This window comes from Pan paniscus, chromosome 1 (genome assembly GCF_029289425.2).
Source record: "Pan paniscus chromosome 1, NHGRI_mPanPan1-v2.0_pri, whole genome shotgun sequence".
NCBI classification, from domain to species: domain Eukaryota; kingdom Metazoa; phylum Chordata; class Mammalia; order Primates; family Hominidae; genus Pan; species Pan paniscus.
This window is the reverse complement of record NC_073249.2, coordinates 149471397-149492220: the sequence shown is the minus strand read 5'-3', so window position 1 is coordinate 149492220 and position 20824 is coordinate 149471397. Positions and strand designations below refer to the sequence as shown.

At 39.4% G+C, this 20824-nt stretch overlaps 1 protein-coding gene across 3 annotated transcripts in view; it reads left to right on the top strand.

The window, feature by feature from the left end:
• Positions 1-20824, top strand: part of AK5 (adenylate kinase 5) — a 280519-nt gene that overhangs the window by 117845 nt on the left and 141850 nt on the right. For all 3 annotated transcript variants that reach the window (XM_008959931.5, XM_003807785.6, XM_063607211.1), the window contains exons 7-8: positions 13407-13497; positions 20059-20135. In XM_008959931.5, coding sequence (XP_008958179.1) covers positions 13407-13497; positions 20059-20135 — 168 coding nt within the window. The remainder of the gene's footprint in view (positions 1-13406; positions 13498-20058; positions 20136-20824) is intronic.

The window sequence follows — 20824 nt, the reverse complement described above, 5'->3', positions numbered from 1 at the left end:
GGCCCATGTATGTGGGTGCTGGTGGCTGGAACTCTGGGACAGAACCAGAGCAGCTTCTTTAGGAAGTGCCAGACCAGACATGGCCCATATCAGAAATCCATTCTCCCATCTCAGAGAGGCTCTTGGAAGGAGGCTAGGCCCACTCTTCCTTTGATTCCTGAGGGAGACCGAATAGTGATGAGAGGAGAAAAACAGAATCCATGCTAGATGACCTCAATCCTCTCAGCAAACTAAAAGGCAGGTTTATTTGCAAAGAGGTTTTAGAAGGCTGCTGTGGGGTGCAACTAGAGTCAACAATAGACAAAGAGGATTGCTGGGCAGTAGCCAGTTTCCCTGTAGCTTTAAGCTACCAACCCACAGAGACCCATAGGAGTTGGGAAGTCATCTGCCTCTTGCAGTCAACTTTGCCTGCCCTTGCTCCTTCTGATTTCCTGGCCAGTCTGCAGGAAGGTTCTTCTGCCAACAACCACAGCCACCCAGCAAGGTACATGCATCATGCAGAGAAACAGAATCACCTACTAAGGTCCCCAAATGGGGAAGAAGATAAAGAATATTTCAGTATATTGCATATGGACCTGGCTTGGCACAGTTTCTGAGGATTCTTGGGGGTCCATCCTAAGACTACTTCCAAAAGCCCTGCTTTGTTCTGCAAGTGCCCAGCTAAGATCTGATCCTGCCAGCCTTGGCATCTGCATCTGTCTGATGCAGACAGATGTGGATTTGGATCCTGGCTCTGCAATGTAGTTACACAACCTGGACAAGTTATTTAATCTCTTTGAGGCTCAGTTTTTGAATCTTTAAAATGGAGATAATGTTTTATAATGTTATTGTAGGAATCGAATAAATCCATATAAAATCCAAGTGATAAATTAAAATTGATAAAAAATATATAAAGAAAACCTCTAATGCAGTGCGTGGCACATAGTAGTTGTTCAATAAATGGCGTTACCTGGTGCTCCTGTTGTTGAGTGCTGATGAAGATTCCAAAAAATATTCTCTGAGCTAATGTCGTAGGAATAATCAAAGTTATCTTAAGTTAACCTTCTCTGCTAGGTTTCTATAGCAGAATAAATCAAAGTCACTATTACATTGTTAAGCTTCAAGTTCAAGGAGTTTTTCATAAAACAGTTCATAAATATCACAACAATTTTCTCTAGTATCTCTTTATTGTGTTGACTTTTTCCCCACAAAGTTCTCTGGGTGCTGCCTATATCCAGTGAAATAAAGATTCTGTACAGAAGGCTTAGAAAATAAGCGTTTTACTCAGATATACACAGCCTTCAAGTGTTCTGTACTCATCCCTTTGCATACCAATCATGTCTGTTTTTAGATCTGTCTTCTTTCATGATTTGTCCTTCTTTCATTCTGTTAAAAAATAAAAATAAAAAAAGTATGTTCCGCCGAGCTTGGTTCAGCAGGGCTGTACCACAGGAATTCTCATCAAAACATGGGACTGACTCGACTTTCTCAGAGAATTGTTCCCACCCATCTCACTCACCACGTCCACTTAGGTGTTTCTCTTTCAAATTTTGTAGTTAATTATGAGGCTTTACAAATATGGTTCTGCAAAGTAGTCTCAATGGTTGTTACTCCATTGCTGATAACTTCACTCCAGGAGCCATGAGTTTTTAAAGTTTATTACTCTTTTAGTGCAATCTTCAATTTTTAGTTGAAGAAAAACAAAGTCACTGCAAAGAGAACACCAATCAATCAATCTTTTGGAGGGACATCTCCAAACATATAAAAGAAATTTTGAAGGGCCAGTTATTTGCATGTTGAAGGAGCTTCAGTAACAAACAAGAAATGCCATTGGTGGAGAGCCTGCTTAATTGAAATCTCTTGCATGAATCAAGGGAGAAGTAAAAATTTCAAGAAGCTCATTTGGTTCTTAGAGAATGACACTTATGGGATATATAACACTGAAACAAAACAGCCAATTTATTTCCCCATCAAGAAGGAGAGGAAAAAAATGGGAGACAGACCTAAGTTTAATCAAAAGCAGAATCTCAGAGGAAAGATTGAACTGGTACCATCCCTTTTCAGTCCATTTAGGGTGTCTCATAGACATAACATTGCTCATTATGTGGCAAGCCCTATCTCCATTGCAGTTTGAAAATCAGAGCCAAAAGAAAATAAAAACAAAAACTCATTTCCGCCATTAAAAATGCAAACCATGATTATAGTTTTCTCCTCAGATGGTGCATAATTCTCCTCCCTCTGCTATAATTCCCTTTCCTAATCTAGATATATTTTGTAGACTTTTGAAAGTTGTTACTGCATTTGTTATTCAAATTAAAACATGTGCTGTGAATGAACTAGGGAATTTGGTGAGCATTTCATTTTGAAATTTCCAATTGACCTCTCTAGCCCTCTTATATTAAATGACATAAAACAGATTATGCAGACCACATCCTCTGCAAATTCTGTCCTTAGGAATAAGAAAAGGATTTTCTTAAGATTCCTAGACATTAAATGACAATTACCTAAAACATAGCATCCATCTAATCACAGAATTTCAGAGCTGTGAACAACTTTAGACATCATCTGGTCTATTGTCCTGCAATTATATCTCCCTGGATCCTTTTCTGACCCATGAAATGTAAATAAATTTTTATTCCTAGAAACTCATCACTCTACCTATGCTACCACTGCAGCACTATCACTCCTGCTACCCTTTGTATTTTGAAGTTAACATCCAAGGTTCTTGTAGCTGAAAACTTTTTCATTATTATTATTATTATTATTATTATTATACTTTAAGTTTTAGGGTACATGTGCACAACCTGCAGGTTTGTTACATATGTATACATGTGCCATGTTGGTGTGCTGCACCCATTAACTCGTCATTTAGCATTAGGTATATCTCCTAAAGCTATCCCTCCCCCCTCGCCCCCACCCCACAACAGTCCCCGGTGTGTGATGTTCCCCTTCCTGTGTCCATGTGTTTTCATTGTTCAATTCCCACCTATGAGTGAGAACATGCGGTGTTTGGTTTTTTGTCCTTGCAACAGTTTGCTGAGAATGATGGTTTCCAGCTTCATCCATGTCCCTACAAAGGACATGAACTCATCATTTTTTATGGCTGCATAGTATTCCATGGTGTATATGTGCCACATTTTCTCAATCCAGTCTATCATTGTTGGACATTTGGCTTGGTTCCAAGTCTTTGCTATTGTGAATAGTGCCACAATAAACATACGTGTGCAGTGTCTTTATAGCAGCATGATTTGTAGTCCTTTGGGTATATACCCAGTAATGGGATGGCTGGGTCAAATGGTATTTCTAGTTCTAGATCCCTGAGGAATCGCCACACTGTCTTCCACAATGGTTGAGCTAGTTTACAGTCCCACCAACACTGTAAAAGTGTTCCTATTTCTCCACATCCTCTCCAGCACCTGTTGTTTCCTGACTTTTTAATGATCACCATTCTAACTGGTGTGAGATGGTATCTCATTGTGGTTTTGATTTGCATTTCTCTGATGGCCAGTGATGATGAGCATTTTTTCATGTGTTTTTTGGCTGCATAAATGTCTTCTTCTGAGAAGTGTCTGTTCATATCCTTCGCCCACTTTTTGATGGGGTTGTTTGTTTTTTTCTTGTAAATTTGTTTGAGTTCATTGTAGATTCTGGATATTAGCCCTTTGTCAGATGAGTAGGCTGCAAAAATTTTCTCCCATTCTGTAGGTTGCCTGTTCACTCTGATAATAGTTTCTTTTGCTGTGCAGAAGCTCTTTAGTTTCATTAGATCCCATTTGTCAATTTTTGCTTTTGTTGCCATTGCTTTTGGTGTTTTAGACATGAAGTCCTTACCCATGCCTATGTCCTGAATCGTATTGCCTAGGTTTTCTTCTAGGGTTTTTATGGTTTTAGGTCTAACATATAAGTCTTTAATCCATCTTGAATTAATTTTTGTATAAGGTGTAAGGAAGGGATCCAGTTTCAGCTTTCTACATATGGCTAGCCAGTCTTCCCAGCACCATTTATTAAATAGGGAATCCTTTCCCCATTGCTTGTTTTTGTCAGGTTTGTCAAAGATCAGATAGTTATAGCCATGCGGCATTATTTCTGAGGGCTCTGTTCTGTTCCACTGGTCTATATCTCTGTTTTGGTACCAGTACCGTGCTGTTTTGGTTACTGTAGCCTTGTAGTATAGTTTGAAGTCAGGTAGCATGATGCCTCCAGCTTTGTTCTTTTGGCTTAGGATTGACTTGGCAATGCAGGCTCTTTTTTGGTTCCATATGAACTTTAAAGTAGTTTTTTCCAATTCTGTGAAGAAAGTCATTGGTAGCTTGATGGGGATGGCATTGAATCTATAAATTACCTTGGGCAGTATGGCCATTTTCACGATATTGATTCTTCCTACCCATGAGCATGGAATGTTCTTCCATTTGTTTGTATCCTCTTTTATTTCGTTGAGCAGTGGTTTGTAGTTCTCCTTGAAGAGGTCCTTCACATCCCTTGTAAGTTGGATTCCTAGGTATTTTATTCTCTTTGAAGCAATTGTGAATGGGAGTTCACTCATGATTTGGCTCTCTGTTTGTCTGTTATTGGTGTATAAGAATGCCTGTGATTTAAAACATCACTATTTCAATTTCAAAACACTATTTAAAAATCCCAAAGCCAAGAAAACCTAATGTATGTAAGGGCTTCACAATTTTTTCACTACTGACATTTTATGAGATGGGATAAATCTTTGTTGTGAGGATGGCTGTCCTGGGTACTGTAGGATATTTAGCAGCATCCCTGGCAAGTAGCCCCCCGACCCCCTGCAAGTGTGACAACCAAAAATGTCTCCTGCCATTGCCACGTTTCCTTGGGGGACTGGGGATCGTTTCTGCTTGTTAAGTATCAACATATGTTGTTTATGAAAAACAAGTGAGAAAAAAAGATTGATGATCTAGAAGCCAGTTCTCCCTTCACCATACACACAACCTCTCCAACACTGAATGTCGTCATTTTGTAAAAATCTTTACCAATTAAGTGGCAATTATGATAATATTCAATCAGAATGCTCTTCAGGGTTCAGTGCCATAATATTTGCTAAAAGAATTAAAAGAAAAGTCCCATGCCACTCTGGAGCTGTAGAAGTGAGATGTTGTAGAAAATGAAATCTGACTTAATTCTGTGGTCCTGATATGAGAGTAAACTGGCTTCAGCAGCATCTGCGCCATCCCATGGCTGAGTTGACTATATGAATGTTATCTTCATTCCTCATGGCTCTACGTTTGTATGTCCAAAGCTTAAGTGGTCAGTTGAAGAATCTACATGTGAATAGCTAGTACATGGTAGTTATTCAACAAATACTTGTTAAATGATTTTATGAATTGTGCTTTATCTTTTCCTCTTGAATTGGACAATCAGCCATTTTAGTCTATGCTGGAAATAAAAATATTCTTGTTCAAATTACTCGGAGGATATAAGACCCCCTAGAACGTCTCAACGTTTCTTATATTCCTCACTCTACATCCCCAGGTTTTAAAAAAAATGTGTATGTGTTTGAGAGAGGGAGAGATCATATGCATGTATGTTACAGAAGCAATAAAAAATATATGGGACATGGTCTCTCAGCCATAGGGTCTCAAAGAGAGAAATGGAAGTGACAATTTGTGTCAGGCTTTATGCTGGGATATTAAATAGACTATCTCTGTAGTCCTCACAACAATCCCTTGAGGTGGATATTATCACCACTATTGTATAGATGCTGAGAAATAAGTTGCTCAAAGTCAGACAGCTGCTACACAGGAGAGCAGAAACTCCAGTTAAGCACTAGCTGTGTTTTCAGCTGTCTGAGCCCGGTTTACAAGCCTCCCATGGCTCACTTGGCCTCATGTGCCCCCCTTGGCCTCGGTTGCTTCTTGAATGGAGAGCTCTGTCTGCTACTGCCCTGACTGTCACCGCATATCCTAACCTTGGTGATGGCCCCAGCCAGCCTCTTCAAGGTTGAGGGCTGGACCTCATCATTCTCACCATTGTGGGATCTCCTGCAGAGCCAGTACCTAGACCCCAGCAGACCAGACTTACAGAGGCGCTGGCTCCTTTCAGCACTTCTAGATTCAGGGGCTGTGCTGCTCCCTGAGCCCTGGCTTCCCAGTGGCTGCTCAGAGAGGCTGGGCAGTGCAACCAAGAAGTGGGGGGACCCAACTCCCCCTAGGAAAACTTGGAGCAATGAAAGACAGGAGACTGGAGGAACCAGCAGCTGAAGTCCCCTCGCTCCCTCCCCCTACCAGACTGGCCTGAGATAGAGTAGCTCCATGTAGCCTTTCTGGAGACCATGTTGCCGGCTGTGTTTATTAATGAAGCTGGGGTGCAGCTCATAACATTGCCCTCCTTCTTTGCCTTACTCCCCTTTTCCACTTCACGCTTAATGCCCACACACTGTTAAAATGTTAACTGGAAGTTTTGCCTTAGTTTCCATTTTCTAGGGAACCCTGGCTAAAACATAAATCTTTAATTTATAAAATGACAGTGCTGCTGCCCATCCCTCAAAAGTTCAAGGAAAAATAGAAACAAAACCCCTGTTAGTAGATATTGCCCCAGACTGATGATAACTAACAGATATCTGAAAAGAAAAACAGCCAGCATATGTAGATGTGAAAAGCAGTGCATTGAGATGGCACTCACTGTACCTTTGTGGCCACCTTGTATCTGCCCTAACACTACCTGCTTTTCTCCCCTTGCTTTTAGACAGGAGGGCAGTGTTAACACATACTGGAGCAGAATGGCTGTATTTGTCTCACTGTAATGACCATATGCCACGTGGTAGGAGGAAGGTGTCAGTCATCCCAAGTTCAAGTCCTAACTCTTCTGCTTATTAGCCGTATGACTTGAGAAGGTCATAAAATCTCTGGGTAAATATTTCCTCTCCTATAAAGTAGAAATAAGGAGGGTCAGAGAGCGGTAGGGGAAAGAGGAGCAATAAAGAAAACTTTGAAGGAGCAGCCATTGACTTAGAAGGAAATCCAGGAAAACATTTCTGTCCAGGAAGCATGAGAAGAAACTTTTTCAAGGCAGAGAGAGCTCCTGATGTTTCAGAAGCCCCTGATAATTCAAGACTTTGCTGAGGTAAAACCATCTGGTGCTGAGAATTTTTTTATTTCTAAATATCAAACAGGCCAGGCATGGTGGCTCACACCTGTAACCCCACACTTCGGAAGGCCAAGGCAGGTGGATCACTTAAGGCCGGAGTTCGAGACCAGCCTGACCAACATGGTGAAACCTCATCTCTACTAAAAATACAAAAATTAGCCAGGCCTGGTGGCATGTGCCTGTAATCCCAGCCACTCGGGAGGCTGAAGCAGGAGAATCACTTGAACCTGGGAGGCGGAGGTTGCGGTGAGCCAAGATGGCACCACTGCACTCCAGTCTGGGCAGTAGAGTGAGTGAGACTCCATCTCAAAAAATAAATGAAAATAAAACAGAGCCTCTAAAAGAGAAGACCCAAAACAAAACAATCATAGGCCTAAATCAGCAAGATGGAAGGTGGTAATGACTTCACATAATTAAAAAGTTGGACTTGATTTTATTCCACAGATCTTGTTATATAGAAACAACCAGCTATGCCTTGGGATCAAAATCCAGAGAGATCAAATAGAGATTACAGTGAAGATGAACGAAAGGGAAAGCAGAAATGGAGAGAAGGAGGAAGAGAAGCAGGTGAAAAGAGAAGACAAAAAGGAGAGGACATGGAAAAGGAGCTGGAAGATGAACAGGAAAAAGAAAGGAAAAGGGAAAATGAGGAACAATAGCTCAAGAAAAGACTAGTCAGCAAATCCCTCATGGACACTCTCCAGGCAAAGTTTAAATTAAACAAGTACCCCACAATACAAGAGAGTCTAGCACTCTCATTTGAATTTGGCGTGACATATAAACAGATAAATCAATGGTTTTGTAAAAAGAGGAAGAAATACAATAAAGAAATGTCCAAGGGAAAGCATAAGAAAAGACATAAGAGATGGGGTCTCGCTCTGTTGCCCAGGCTGGTCTTGAACTCCTGCCCTCAAGCAATCTTCCCACCTTTGCCTCCCAGAGTGCTGGGATTGCGGGCATGAGCCACCATGCCTGGCTGAGATGTTTTATATAACACCATTCTCACCAATAAATCGAGTTCTGAAAGGATAAACAGGAAAATATTAACCATCGTTAATTCCGTGGAGTAGAACTAAATGAGGGAAGTGCAAAGAGTTCCTGAACATTCTATTTTTACCCTACTGTGGATTTAAAGCTTTTATAATGGACATTAATTGATTTTATTTAAGAAAAAAATAAAATTAGCAACCTCTGGGAAAAAAAAATACAGTAGAAATAACACTGTCTGCCTCACCTTTCCCAGGGGTTGATGTGACACAGTGAAAGCACTTTGAAGCATTATACAGATGTGCTTTAACAATACAAAGGGAAGTAGGGAAGTAACTTTCTAACTTAGCTTTTCCCTCACTAGCTTTTCCCAAATAATGAAATAGTTCAGTAGGAAAATATAAAGGAATAAATTACTTAAATATTCTGAAATATCTTCAGGATAATAATAAATAAGAATAAAAGCTAAAAGATTGAGACTTCCACCTCTCACCAAGTTGAAATAGAAAAGACTGGATTTTTCTCTTCCACATGAAACAGTCAAAAAAATAAACAGAAGAAAACCTATTTAAGAAAACAGTTTTCAAGACACTGGACATCAAGCAATGAAGTGGTCCCTGGTAGAAGGGAAACAAATGCAGTGAGCCCTGTGATTGCTTCAGAGCCTGGAGATGTTTCCAGGCCATGGTGCAGGAAAAAGGAAACCCTTTGGAGGCTGGTGGACTCCATGAGTTGAGGAGATGGAACCGAGAGTCCAAGAAATGAAGGTGGCTAGAGTTGCAGGACAAAAGTATCAGAGATGAGAGAGATACACAGATAACTCTGGAAATATGCAGAGGGCCTAATCAGATATTCAGTGGCCACCTTGTATCTGTCCTAATGATTTCCTGTTTTTTCCCCTTGCTTTTAGACAGAAGGGCTGTGTCAACACTTACTGGAGTAGAATGGCTGCCTTTGTCTTACTATAATGATCATATGCCACCTGGTAGGATGGAAAGTGTCAGTCATCCCAAGTTCAAATCTTAGCTCTTCTGCATGCACATAAGGAAATTGCCTGATGCTGAGAAAAAAAAAAAAAAAAACATACAAAAGGATTAGAGAAAACAGTACCTGGTGCTCACACCAGGCTTGGAATAGTGCCAGTGTCCTTCAGGCAGACTGGAAAACTTCATAATTCACAAAACATGGGGAGAGGCTTTGCTCAACAGTGGGGAATAATTAGCCCTAAACACTGCTCTGATCCAACCTAACAAATCTTAAAAGCAAGACCTGAAAGATGAAACTGTTTCCAAGTAACTAAACTGCATTCCAGAACAAAGCTCAAGAATATTTATAGAAATACAAAAATATCCAGCATCCAACAAGGTCAAATTGTCAATGTCTGGCATCCAGTAAAAAATTACCAGGCATGCAAAGAAACAGGAAAATATACCCCATAATGAGGTAAAAAAAAAATCAACTGAAACTGACTCAGAACTGACACAAATGTTACAATTAACAGAGAAAGACATTAAAAGTAACTGTAATTTTATTTCAGATGTTCAAAAGCTTAAATGGAGACATGGAAAAATTTTTTAAAAGGCTCAAATCAGACATTTAGAGTTGAAAACTACAATGTCTGAGATGACAGATATCCAGGATGGGCTTAATATATCCACACGATGGAATACTAATGAATAATGAAAAGGAATGAACTAAGGATATAACAACATTGATGAATCTCAAAATAATAGTACTGAGTGAAAGAACCCAGACAAAAATAGTTGCATACAGTATTATTCATTTTATGTAAAAATCTAGAAAATGTAAAATAATCTGTGGTTACAGAAAGCAGATAAATGGTTACCTGGGGAGAGGAGAAGGAAAAGGAATTCCAAAGGGGCATGAGGAGTCTTTGGGGGGTGATGGGTAAGTTAACTATTTTTATTTTTATGATGGTTTCACGGGTGTAGACATATATCAAAACTTATAATTTGTTTTTTTAAATATAATTTCAACTTTTATTTTGATTTGGGGTACATGTGCAGATTTGCTACCTGGGTATGTTGCATGCTGCTGAGGTTTAGAGTATGATTGACGCCATCACCCAGGTAGTGAACACAGTACCCAATAGATAGTTTTTCAAACTTTGCCCCCCACTTTCCCTCCCCTCTCTAGTAGTCCCCAGAGTCTGTTGTTCCCATCTTTATCTCCCTGCGTAACCAGTGTTTAGCTTCCACTTATAAGTAAGAACATGAGGTATTTGGTTTTCTGTTCCTTTGCTAATTCACTTAGCATAATGGCTTCCAGATGCTTCCATGTTGCTGCAAAGGACATGATTTCATTCTTTTTTATGGCTGTGTCTTATTCCTTGATGTATATGTACCACATTTTCTTTATCCAGTCCACCATTGTTGGGGACCCAGGTTGATCCCATGTCTTTGCTATTGTGAATAGTGCTGTAATGAACATATGAGTGCATTTGTCTTTTTAGTAGAATGATTTATTTTCTTTGGATATATACCCAGTAATGGAATTCCTGGGTCAAATGGTCAAAGAACCTGTTTTAAGTTCTTTGAGAAATCTCCAAACTGCATTCCACAGTGGCTGAACTAATTTGTATTCCCACCAATAGTAAAAACATTTCCTTTTCTCTGCAGCCTCTGCAGCATCCATCTTTTTTTGTCTCTTTAATAATAGCCTTCTGACTGGTGTGAGATAGTATCTCATTGTGGTTTTGATTTGCATTTCTCTGATGATTAATGATGTTGAGCATTTTTTCATGTTTTTTGGCCACTTGTAAGTCTTTTTTTGAGAAGTGTTTATGTCTTTTGCCCACTTTTTAATAGGGTTATTTGTTTTTTGCTTGTTGAATTGTTTAAGTTTCTTATAAATTCTGGATATTAGACCTTTGTTGGATGTGTAGTTTGTGAATATTTTCTCTCATTCTGTAGGTTGTGCGTTTACTCTGTTGGTAGTTTCTTTTGCTGTGCAAAAGCTCTTTGGTTTAATTAGGTCCCACTTGTCAATTTTTAAAACTTATAATCTGCATACTTTAAATATGTGCAGTTCATTGTATACCACTTAGAACTCAGTAAAGTTATTTTTATTTTTGTTTATCATGTTATCTATTTTTTTCTTTTTTAATTTTTATTTTTGGTTTGGGGGCACATGTAAAGGTTTGTTACATAGGTAAACATATGTCATTGGGGTTTGTTATACATATTATTTCATCACCCAGGTATTAAGCCCAGTATCTAATAGTTATATTTTCTGCTTCTCTGCCTCCTCCTACTCTCCCGCTCAAGTAAACCCCAGTGTCTGTTGTTTCCTTCTTTGTGTTCACAAGTTCTTATCGTTTAGCTCCCACTTACAAGTAAGGACATGTGGTATTTGTTTTTCTGTTCCTGCATTAGTTTTCTAAGGACAATGACCTCCAGTTCCATCCGTGTTCCCACAGAAGACATGACTTCATTCTTTTTTATGGCTGCATAGTATTCCATGGTATATATGTACCACATTTCCTTTTTCCAATCTGTCATTGATGGGTATTTAGGTTGATTCCATGTATTTGCTGTTGTGAATAATGCTGCAATGAAGATTCACGTGTATGTGTCTTTATGGGAGAATGGTTTATACTCCGCCAGGTATATACCCAGTAATGGGGTTGCTGGGTCAAATGGTAGTTCCGCTTTTACTCTTCGAGGAATTGCCATACTGCTTTCCACAATGGTCAAACTAATTTACACTCCCACCAACACAACCTCACTACCATCTGTTATTTTTTCACTTTTTAATAATAGTCATTCTGACTGGTATGAGATGGTATCTCACTGGGGCTTTGATTTGCATTTCTCTAATGATCAGTGATATTGAGCTTTTTTTTATATGCTTGATGGCTGCATGTATGTCTTCTTTTGAGACATGTCTGTTCATGTCCTTTGCCCAATTTTTAATGGAGGTATTTGTTTTACTCTTGTAAATTTGTTTAAGTTCTTTGTAAGATGCTGGATAGTAGACCTTTGTCAGATGCATAGTTTGCAAATATTTTCTCCCATTCTGTAGGTTGTCTGTTTACTCAGCTGGTAGTTTCTTTAGCAGTGCAGAAGCTCTCAAGTTTAATTAGATCCCACTTGTCAATTTTTGCTGTTGTTGCTATTGCTTTTCTTATCTTTGTCATGAAATCTTTGCCCATTCCTGTGTCCAGGATGGTATTGCCTAGGTTGTCTTCCAGGAATTTTATAGTTTTGGGTTTTACATCTAAGACTTTAATCTATCTTAAGTTCATTTTCATATATAGTGTAAGGAAGGGGTTCAGCTTCAATCTTCTGCATACGGCTAGCCAGTTATCCCAGCACTATTTATTGAATAGGGAGTCTTTTCTGCATTACTTGTTTTTGTCATAGTAAAGCTATTTTTAAAAACTAAAGAGACAAATATGTGTTAACAAACCACTGAAAAACTCGGAAAATAGAGAATTCATAAATATAACTATGTCATTTTAAAATATTTAAAATTTTGTAAATTTTAGAGAATTATAAAATAAATATTTAAATCTATAATTTTTGTTATATCTAAATCCATAGAATCCACAGACCACATCTATAATATTGTATCTAGTATAGTATCTGAAATTTGGTTTGGAGGTTTTGTTGTTGTTGTTGTTTTTGGAGACAGAGTCTCAGTCTGTCCCCCAGGCTGGAGTACAGCAGCGCCATCTTGGCTCACTACAACCTCTGCCTCCCGGGTTCAAGTGATTCTCGTGCCTCAGCCTCCCTAGTAGCTGGGACTACAGGCACATGCCACCATGCCTGGCTAATATTTTTGTATTTTTAGTAGAGATGGGGTTTTGCCGTGTTGGCCAGGCTGGTCTCAAACTCCTGGCCTCAAGCAACCTGCCCACCTCGGCCTCCCAAAGTGCTAGGATTACAGGAGTGAGCCACTGCACCCAGCCTCTTTGTGTTTTTGTTTTGTTTTTTTTTTAACAATAAGTTTAGAACATCTACTGTTTAGAACTATATATTTTCATGTTTTTCAAATTAGAAAAATGAAGTCAGAAAGCCACAAGATAAATTTCAGTTAGTTTTTCCAAACGTGCTCCATAAATTAAGAAAATATTACACTTTTTTTTAAACCATAAGTGACTGTACATTTATTCCCTAATACTCTTCTCTGTTCGATAGGAGGTCTGGGCTTAAAACCCTCTAAATGTCTGATTAAAGACTCAAATGCTTTAATTCCTGTTGTTCTGCTTCATTAGAGATACAGTTGTGTGATGGATGCTCATTATATTTTTGAATTAACTAATTTGTGTATTCTCACATTCCAAACTTGTCTGTCCTGATTTCCCCCAGTTTGATGCCGACCGCGATGAGGATGAGGTGTTCTATGACATCAGCATGGCAGTTGACAACAAGTTATTTCCAAACAAAGAGGCTGCAGCAGGTAAGTCACTGTGTCCTTTAGACAACGGTACGCCGTGATCACCTGCCAAATGTCTGGGGCTTTGTATTAATGGTTGAAGCTCAACAAACTGCTGCAAGTTTTGAAGGATGACAAAGTCTTATACTTTCTGGTATAAAAATAAAAGTATAAAACAGAGTAGAGAGGAAAGGCTATAAATCTGTTCCTTATAGTTGCTGCTTTTCTTCCAGTCATTGCACATGTAAATTACCAGGTAGTCACAATGTAACATAGGGCCTATGTTACTATAATAGAAAAATATCTAACCTAACCCATACTTTGTACAATTAAAATTTACAATATCTCCAGGACCCCCTAACTCATACGATAGGTTTCTCTCCCTCATTGCCTGGAAAAAAGCATCCCCTCCAATCTGGTAGCCACTCCCATCCCAACCCACAGCTCCTGTGTGACCCTACCTCTTCTCTTCCTAAGTGCTCTTGCCCGGAACTTTGACTTTGGACTCTGATGTAGAGTAATCATACCTCCTAATGTAGGCAGTACTCATGGTTCTGTCCTGACCCCCTTCTCATTCTCTCCATACTCTGACCCTGAGTCAACTCATTGTCACAGGTGGCTTCAACATCAATTCTATGTGGATGACTCTCCAATCTTAGTCTCAGTCCTGACCTTCTTTCTTCTGAGTAATGATCTCAAAGGGTAAAGACCAAAAGCTTGGGGCCACAAAGAAAAAAGGCTAAACACTTAACATTTTAAATCACTATTTGAAGCCACCTAAGAGTAGCTTCAAAGAAAGACAGAATTACAAGGGTAAGGTGGTAGTCTTTCTGGGCAGACCCACAGAACACAGATAACCGATGTAAACTCATCTGCCTAACTTTCTGATGAGATTATAAAAAGTTGGCCTATTGCAAGAAAGATGAAATATTGAGAATCATTTAAGATTATGAAAACATGACTACTGCTGCTCTGAAAAATACTATGACTCTGTGCTTTTCAAGTTAATATTTTATTTAGAAGATGCTTTAGAAGTGACTACCTCTAACGACAAATATCTAACTGCTAGATATCCCCAGTTTGCTAATACAGTGGAATGGAGGGGCTGATTTAAGCCACCCCTTCTTTGGGACACCTAGCACTTCGTGGCTCGCTAGCGGTGTTTCTCCACTAGGGAGCCTTGTGCCCTGCGGTGATGCAACTGTGCTGGTTTCTGTACCAATAGGAAACCGCCTGAGGACACGTGCTGTGTCCTCATTCTCTTAAGGTCCCCTTGGTAAAGTGCATAGTGCCTGAGCCTTAACAGCAGTTTCCAGGTGTCTACTTTCTCCTCTCTATACCTCAGAGCTCATAAACAGAAGACTCTGTGCTTGCAGCCTCAACTCCCGCTAACTCTTCCACTCCTGAGACCCCCTGAAAGCTGGCTTCTGCTTCAGCCTTAGAATAAGTTTGTTTTCTCTAAAACAGCCCTTGGTGAATAAAGTGCAGTAAACTAGAAGTAAATGGTGCCTCCCCTGCAGGAGGCAGATACTGTGTAGCTCCAGGAAACTGTCGCTGTTAAGGAACAATGGTGAAATCTCCTGGCTTATAAATGTTGATGACTCACCCAATAAATAAGTCATATCCATGGCCTCTGCTCTGTGAATTGTCAGCCTCCAGGTTTGGTCCCTCCACTGTTTTTTTCTCTCTCAACTCTCTTTCTGCAGAATCTCAGCTGCCCCACAGCTCCCATATCGCCTCTTATGAATGGCATCCAATTCTCTTTCTCTCACCTTGACCTTTCTCCAGGGAGCCAGGCAGAAATGTTCTTGCCCTCACACTCCACACTGATCATCATTCCACGGGGGCACCTTGGGAGTCCAAACCTTTGTCTCTATTCCCACTGCAGTCACCAAACGCTTTGTCATTCCTCATCCCTGGCCTCTCCTGTCTGTCATGAATGTCCTGCTGCCATGGGGATCTTCACAGAATGCAGCTCTAATCATCCTGCCTTTCTGAAAAAAACAAAACAAAACCTTCAATGACTCCTGCAGGCTGGCCACGAGTACCCTTAGCACAGAAGAAAGCCCCAAATCCTTTGCTTTCCTGCAGTGGTCCTGTTACTGCAATAACATCCCCTCCCCAACGTCACTGGCACCAGCTTCCCCCAGTTCTCTGAATACCTCAAGTTCCTTCCTGCCTTAGGCATTTTCCACCTGCTCTTCTCTCTGCTTAGAAAACGCCTCTCCTCATTTGCATCCCTCTCACTCTCCCAACCCCATAGAGCCCCATCCTGCACCTGGCCAGATTCTACTTTGCGCCTCAGAGTAAACGTGGTGATTTTCTCAAGGATACTTTCTCAGACCCCACCCCAGACTAGATTAGGCCCTTGAATAGCACCCTGTGACCCACAGGTGTACCAGGACTTTTCTTAGAGACTACCATTGCTCTGATCGTCTGCTTCTTCAAGGCCTGTCTACAGTGTCTCCCCCTCAGTGAAGCCCTCCACCCACACTTCTAGCAAAGCCATCTGGCTGCGTCACTCAACTGCTCTGGGCCTCCATCTCCTTATCTATAAAGAGGGGATAATAATAGCAGCTACCCCAGAGGATTGTTCTGAAAAATAAATGGTTTCTGTATGCAAAGTATGTGGTTGTCACATTGAAAAGACTATCTATGGGTTCCTGTCTTTGCAGCAGATTTGAGGGCTCATGGGGAGAAACCACATCTTACACAATACAACTTTCCCCACTTTTCCTGGATCTACTTCTTCTCTCTTCTCCTTCTCTGCCCTCCTCCGTGCCCCAACCCTGTCCTGGAGTAACTGAAAAACTCCCCACTTCCCCTTCTCACCCAGAGCAACCCACTAACACCCAGATCCCTCAAAGAGTTCTAGTCCCAAATACCGTCAGAATATTTTTCCAAGTAAATACAGTGCTCTTCCTACACATTGTAATGAACACTTTCCATGCCTGTGGAATTCGAGCTGGCCTCTCAGTGCTTAATGCAGGTCAGGCACTTATAGGAGACATTTAATGTTTGTAGTGTGGATCAATGAGAGCAAGACCTGTAAAGGTAAAGTGGAAGTGTCCTCTCATTTTTAGTCATTTGGTACATATGCATTGAACACATGTACCTTCTAAGTTTTGTTCTTAGATTCAGAGATGAAACACAACCCTTACAGGTTTAATTTTCGTTAAAATTAAACTGTAACGAAACTGTTAATGAAAATTAAACTGTAAGCTACGCTGTAAGGGACAGGACAAGGGAGAAACTGCTTTCCTCAGAGGGTGCAGTTTAAGGGTTGGAGGAGTTTTATTTACAGACACCCTTCACTGCTTAAGAAGCCCTGCAATTGTAGGAGTGTCTTTATGGGGTACTCAAAGTGGAAGGAGGATTTTCCTAAAACTTTGAGTTAAAGATCCACTAGGAGGAAAAACGTCTGTAACGCTGTCCCAGAAAGTAATATGGTTAGCCTCTGGTACCTCTAAAGCTAATTTGTATCACCTTCCCACTTAAATTTAAGGAGCCAACCTGAAAATAATATTTCTGAAGGCCATTCTAAAACTAGCAGCACTGGGTGCTTCCTCTAGGGTTCTGTATTTCAGCGCATACCTTTCTCTGTCATCTATAGAAATAATATTTTTAAATCTGTAAAGAAATTGAAAAATTCAAAATGGGGGAAATGAAAGCTACACTATCACTTTTTCGTAACATCGTAATTTTCCTGTCTTTTTTGAGTAACAATATCATTGCAGTTGTTTTATGTGTTAAATTATCCAACGAAAGAAGGCAGTAATGTGTACATTTGTCTATATTTTCCCTCTATTTTTTGTGTCAAACCTTAGAGTGTTATTAAAGGTCCCATTTTCAGCAAACCAAGAAACCAATGCTAAAAGAAAATGAAAGCCATTCAATCATTATCCAAGCTGATAATGATATCCTTTGTCTGTTGCCTCCTATGATATATTAATACTGTTGCCAGGAGTAACAATGTTTCAAGAAATTTCATCCCTAATGATACAATATAATTCCTGTTGAAAACATCTTATTGCAACAGAGGGAGACTCCGTCAAAAAAAAAAAAACATATATTTTATTAGGAAATCCAATCTCTTCTTACTTATAAGCATGAAGCTTTCTTTTAAACAAAGGTATTTTCATTCTACCATTGCTGATGATAGTTTTCTAATTATCTTGCTCCGTTTTCAAGTATTAACATGTAATATCCGTTAACTGAGTTGTTTAAGAGCCTTTCACATTGTCGTTTTTGAAAACAACGGAAAGAACACTTTGTAATTAAATAAAATAAGTAGGACATGGGTACTAAAAGCAGCTATATGTTTAAAAAGATTTCGTGTTCAGATCACAGTACTCACTCCACATGAATCACTCTAAGTACAGGTGAAGCAAAGGTATCATTTGAATCCAATAGCTATCACCACTTCCACCAGTCAATAGCAGATAATAATCATATTGTGGAAGTAAAGAAAGCCAGCTAAAATTTGTGTTATCTTTAATGATGCTGTCAATAGCAGCCACCTAGAAGGGAGCATTGATTGTTACCAGCTTGAATGAGACTCCTTAATTCCACTTCTGATTCTTCCATTTCCACAGCCACCCTATGACCTGCGTCATCATCAACCATTCACTGTTCCTCATTTTCTCAGCACATAGACTTGACAGCATGCTCCTCCAGGTCCTTTCCTGCAGAGCACTGTAGCGAAAGAGGGTCTGTATAAACCCATTTCGATTGCCCTTGCTTAGAATTTGGAGTCAGCATGGTGTGTTATAAAGAGAAGTAGGAGCTACTGGCTCTGCCTTTGGTCTCAGGCACTTTCTACATGACCTAGGCCAAGTTTTTTAACTTCTCTGCATCTCATTTTCCTCTTTTCTAAAATGAGAAGTGGGATTCTGTGAAATAGACGTTGAAAGTAATGGCAAAAACCACAATTTCTTTTGCACCAACCTGATAGTTCTAAAATGTCTATTATCTTATAATGGGAAAAATACATATATAGATTTTTTTTATTTCTGATACTTACTGCCTCACAACATAAGTGCAAACTGACCTTCAAACTGGGCTTTAAGACGGCTGAGTATTTTGGCCCCAAGATACACCTTACAAAATTCTTTATTTGAAAAAAATACCAAAAGTACAAAGGTAGAAAAATTATGTATAATCCCACTAAAGTTAAAATACATATGTAAATTAAAGTTTCCCACCTCTACCTTCTAATCTCTGTTAATAGTATGGTGGGTAGTCTTGCCAACTCCATTCTAGCAGCCTTCTTATGAACAGTGGTCTGGCAAGGGCTGTGCTGACAGCGTGACTACCATCACCCAGGGTTGTTCTGAACACACTTATGCAACTGCAACTCTTCATGGCAACGCTATGATTACTTTTCCAAAATGGTTTGATGGTTTAGTATGTCCATTTTGAAAAACTTTATCATCCTGTAAAAAATGTAAAGATATAAACACAGTAAACACTGGCATTACTGCTTAGAATTTAATCAATTTGGTAATGGCTATTACTTTGTCAAGTTGGTAGACAGCAGGGACAATGATAAGAGAAAAGAAGGGGGAAAAAAGAGAAGAGATGAGAAAAGACTGTGTAAGGACATACCCCGACTCATTTTGAAAGAAAATATGAAAGCAACATCGGGGACAGGTCTATATCTGAGAAGTGTATGAGATGCTTAACATTTTTTACAAATTTATATTCATTATGCATTACTCATTGGATATTCTAAGAATTATTTGCCAAGGCCAAGTTTACAGTGAAACAATGTTTTTTCACAGGATATATAATATTTTATGGGCAGCACTGAATTCAGTCTTTCTGGGTAGTTAGATGATATATATTTCCTAGCAGGAAAGAGTTATTAAATGAGAATGATGAATCAGTTGTGCTTCAGAAGTCCCATTGTAAAAATTACCAGTTTAAGTCTGAGCCTTGGGGATTAATGGGTAAGTGATTTAATGAAACCTGTAGTACCTAAGGGAAATAATCTCTCTATTCATACATTAAGTTAACCCGATTTTTCTTACCTTCAGCAACTAAGGTGACCCGAAGGCTTAAGGAAAAACTCGAGTTCTCAGGGAGTATGCAAACTTAGCCCTTCCTATTTCTGGAAACCCCTTACTCTCCTCCCACTCTGTACTTTGCTCATGGTGTTCCTTCTACTTCCATTATTATTGCAAATCCTGAAACTGCTCCCCCTCCTGGACAACCTGTATTCACCCTCAAAATTCAGGATCATAGATTAGTACCTAGTGAAGAATCTTAACTCCACCATCACCTCTACTACTAATCAGAATTAGTATCTCACTCTCTTGGGTTGCTGAACCTTTAATAATAACTCTTGTTGACAAATTATTCTTCCTCACAGTATTTTCTTCTTCTTAAGGATGCAGACAGTGTCCAGAGTCTCTGCATTTTGAATCTCCAGCAAAACATTGTACCTGGCAGATGAGAACAGTCTAGAAATGTTTGTGAATTTAATGTAATATAGGAAAATATGGAAACCTAGTGAGAGACTGTTTGCTTTAGAAACATACATAGACAACCTCCATCCACTTATCTTTTCTTTCCTAATCTTAGGTTCAAGTGACCTTGATCCTTCGATGATATTGGACACTGGAGAGATCATTGATACAGGATCTGATTATGAAGATCAGGTAATTAAAATCTGAAAATAGTTCTCTATTTAAATGTTTTTAAGTTGAACCTTTGTAAATGTTTTATGAAAATTTGAATTATAAAAACTCATTTTGTGAAATATATACAGATAACTAATAACATATTACATGATAAATTACAGTAGTCTACAGCTTTCATTCACTAAGTTTGGCTTTTTTGGCACTCCCTTGTCCAAAGATTCAAAACACAGTGAATTAAAGAAAGGTTTATCATCAAAAGTTAACATGGGATAAAAATGAGGTTCTCTTGCCCGAGAATTTGCCTGTGTCTCTATGCCTTCCCACTAATAAACTAATAATATTTACTGAGCATCAGCTACAGGTTCAGGGCTCTGCTATTTTATCGCTAACTGTATTAGTCCATTTTCAAGCTGCTGATAAAAACATACCCAAGACTGGGCAATTTATAAAAGAAAGAGGTTTAATGGAGAACTCACAGTTCCACATGACTGGGGAGACCTCACAATCATGGCAGAAGACAAGGAGGAGCAAGTCACATCTTACATGGATGGCAGCAGGCAAAGGGAGAACTTGTGCAGGGAAACTCCTGATTTTAAAACCATCGGATCTTGTGAGACCCATTCACTATCACAACAGCACAGAAAACACCCGCCCCCATGATTCAGTCATCTCCCACTGGCTCCCTCCCACAACGTGTGGGAATTATG